General features: G+C 55.2%; 1 protein-coding gene across 1 annotated transcript; it reads right to left on the reverse strand.

Moving 5' to 3' along the window:
• Positions 1–257: 257 nt before the first annotated feature.
• On the reverse strand, positions 258–2,057 carry CHC_T00002966001 (hypothetical protein). Its single transcript, XM_005714044.1, has one exon. The coding sequence runs from the start codon at positions 2,055–2,057 to the stop codon at positions 258–260; it is 1,800 nt and encodes a 599-aa protein (XP_005714101.1).
• Between the last annotated feature and the right edge of the window lie 1,075 nt (positions 2,058–3,132).

Genomic DNA, 3,132 nt, shown 5'->3' on the forward strand with positions numbered 1-3,132 from the left:
TTTCGTGATGTATGCTACAGGCCTTAATCGAATGTACGCAATGTTAGTTACCTGTGTCGATCGGCAAAGGTCGGGCCCTCATGGAGATGGCGTGTGGAGAATTAATTTGCAAGATGTCAAGAACAATGATGGCTAGTCCAAAGTCCTTTCCTTTTATTGTGATTGCATATCGATTACCATTTCGGAATCTTCAGAGATACTACGCTACGTGGAGATTGGTTGGAGTCCATCATGAACACCACTGCTCGAGTAGTGCTCTAGGCCGTTGTGTACGGGGAGTACGCCCAGGAATCCACCTTCTCTTCATGGCAGAAACCTGCCTTCAAGCGATCGTGCACCAACCGGGTACTGATCTTCTTGAGTCGGCAAAGCGTCGAAGCTTCCTGTCGCGTTCTCTGCGCCACGTTCAGCTGGCCGTCCGTGTCGTTCAGTGCCTGCACGACTTGTCTCGAGGCCTCGCTCGTTACACACTCATACTTCGGCTCGCATTTACGCGATCTGCAAGCTTTTGTGTCGAAGTCTGTCATCGTATAACACGTGCTTGAGGGGCTGGCGACTTGAGCGCAAGAGCACTCGGATGGCATCCCAGGGGGGGCTCCTGACGTTTCTGATTGACCAGAAAATGTATAGGTCGGAGGCCTCGAAGGCTTGGACCTGGGGTTGCGACCCCCGGAGCGGGGCTTCTTTGGGTTGCGGGGCCTCTTACGCGGGGGGCTGCGAGTGCGCGGCTTCTTTGGGTTGCGCGGCCTCTTACGCGGGGGAGTGCGAGTGCGTGGTTTCTTTGGGTTGCGCGGCCTCTTACGCGGGGGAGTGCGAGTGCGTGGCTTCTTGGGGTTGCGCGGCCTCTTACGCGGGGGAGTGCGAGTGCGTGGCTTCTTGGGGTTGCGCGGCCTCTTACGCGGGGGGCCGCGAGTGCGTGGTTTCTTGGGGTTGCGCGGCCTCTTACGCGGGGGGCCGCGAGTGCGTGGCTTCTTGGGGTTGCGGGGTCTCTTACGCGGGGGAGTGCGAGTGCGTGGTTTCTTGGGATTGCGCGGCTTCTTACGCGGGGGAGTGCGAGTGCGTGGTTTCTTTGGGTTGCGCGGCCTCTTACGCGGGGGAGTGCGAGTGCGTGGTTTCTTGGGGTTGCGCGGCTTCTTACGCGGGGGAGTGCGAGTGCGTGGTTTCTTGGGGTTGCGCGGCTTCTTACGCGGGGGAGTGCGAGTGCGTGGTTTCTTTGGGTTGCGCGGCCTCTTACGCGGGGGGCCGCGAGTGCGTGGCTTCTTGGGGTTGCGGGGTCTCTTACGCGGGGGAGTGCGAGTGCGTGGTTTCTTTGGGTTGCGGGGTCTCTTACGCGGGGGAGTGCCAGTGCGTGGTTTCTTGGGGTTGCGGGGTCTCTTACGCGGGGGAGTGCGAGTGCGTGGTTTCTTGGGGTTGCGCGGCTTCTTACCCGGGTGAGTGCGAGTGCGCGACTTCTTTGGCTTGCGACCGGGTCTCGGCTTTGTGCGCTTGACCCTGGGCTTGGTAGGCTTCGTTCGCTTAGGGTTCACGCGATCTTTCTTATTCTTGCGCCTGTCGTCGGGGCGTCCTCCCGCGTATGCAGCACGAAGAGCATTAGCAATAGAGCCAAAGTAGGACTTGTTCTGTAGGGAAGCAGTGTTCCCGTTTGTGTCACCGGTGAGATCGTGTGGGGTAATATGCATCCTGTCCGTCGTTTCGCTCCCTTCCAAATCTTCCGGGAATGCCACCGGAGATTCAGGCTCCTCTAAAAAATCGGTCCTTTCCCCCTCAGTAGCAGGCCCATCATCCGCCTCAGACTCGTCTGTGTCAAACTCTTCCCAATCATCAAACTCTTCCCAATCATCAAACTCGTGTTCCGGATCGTAGTAGTCTTCTTGCGAATTTTCTGACTCCGAAATTTCAGACGTCCCGTCTGGAACTTCAAAGTCCTCCTCTGGAATCGTGAGGTCTTCCCCCGACGCATCAATGTCCTCTACCGGAATGACAGACCCCTCCTTGGTAGGGTCGGACTCCTCCTCCGGAATATCAGCGGACTCCTCCTCCGGAATATCAGCGGACATCTCCTCCTCGCCCAAGTCCTCCGAAATAGCAGAGTCTTCCACCAAATCATCAAAGTGTTCCCCCAAAAGATCAGACCCTTCTTCCGAGAAATCGGAAGAATTACTCTCCCGCTCTGGAAAATCTGGCTGTAGCGCCGGAAAAGCAGACCTCTGCAAGTCTTTAACGCCATCTGTGGTGTAAGCGGATGGCAAAGTGGCTGCGTACACGCTCGCAAATATGCAGAAAACGGCGAGGCAGCGTAACGACCTCATTGTGAAATTCCTGAGCCGCAGAAGTTACTAGTGTTTGTGTTGAGTGTGGAGTGCTTGGTAGTTTGGCACTGGTAGAGATGTGTGTGCGATGGGGTTTTGTTTTGGCTGGCCGGGTTCTGCCTTTTATATGCCGTGTGTTTAGTTTGGGGAGGGAGGATTTTGGTAGGGGTTGAGCCTTGGAGAGTGGAGATGTACATTATTACGGGGGGTGTATGCTGAGGAGCGGTACTAGAGTGAGTAATTGGTTCGGTAAGAGATGTGAGAGGAGAGGGATGCAGGGTAGAGTGGGGGTTCTGGAATTGTTCTGTTTAAAAGAGATAATAGAATGGGAGAGGAAATAGTTTTGGATTGCAAAGGCTGCCACGAAGCCGGCGGGATTGACAAGCGACCGTGACTTTAAATCTTTTCAAGGAGGGGTGATTAGTCATCGCAATGACATCGAAACCAACGGAGAGGCGCGAAAGTTTGCCGAGAGATTGGTAATCCAAACTGGTCGAGGAAGGGGCCGCCTTTCTTTAGCGCAGCAGTGGGCTCTGTATTGTGCGATATTGGGGCGTTTTTAGCAAAGAAAGACTCCGAGAGGAAAAAGCGGACGCATATGTATGCAAATCCAAAAAGTAAACGTAATTACGCTACTGCCATTATGAAGGGGGGGAGGGAGGGAGGGGGAACGGCTACGTGCGGCCGGGCTCAAATAAACCGTAACTGCACCCGACCGGAAATTAACGGAAATTCAAGGGTTTCCAGCCCTGGGCGTGCATTGGCCTTATTGACAACCCAATTCTCCCGGGTGCTATATATGCGTTATTCAACACCCGCATTT

The sequence above is a fragment of the Chondrus crispus genome, genomic scaffold (genome assembly GCF_000350225.1).
Source record: "Chondrus crispus Stackhouse genomic scaffold, scaffold_165, whole genome shotgun sequence".
NCBI classification, from domain to species: Eukaryota; Rhodophyta; class Florideophyceae; order Gigartinales; family Gigartinaceae; genus Chondrus; species Chondrus crispus.

What these genes read in the sequence shown, in the direction of transcription:
- CHC_T00002966001 (XM_005714044.1), bottom strand. Translation starts at nt 2,057, where the DNA reads ATGTCCGCTGATATTCCGGAGGAGGAGTCCGCTGATATTCCGGAGGAG.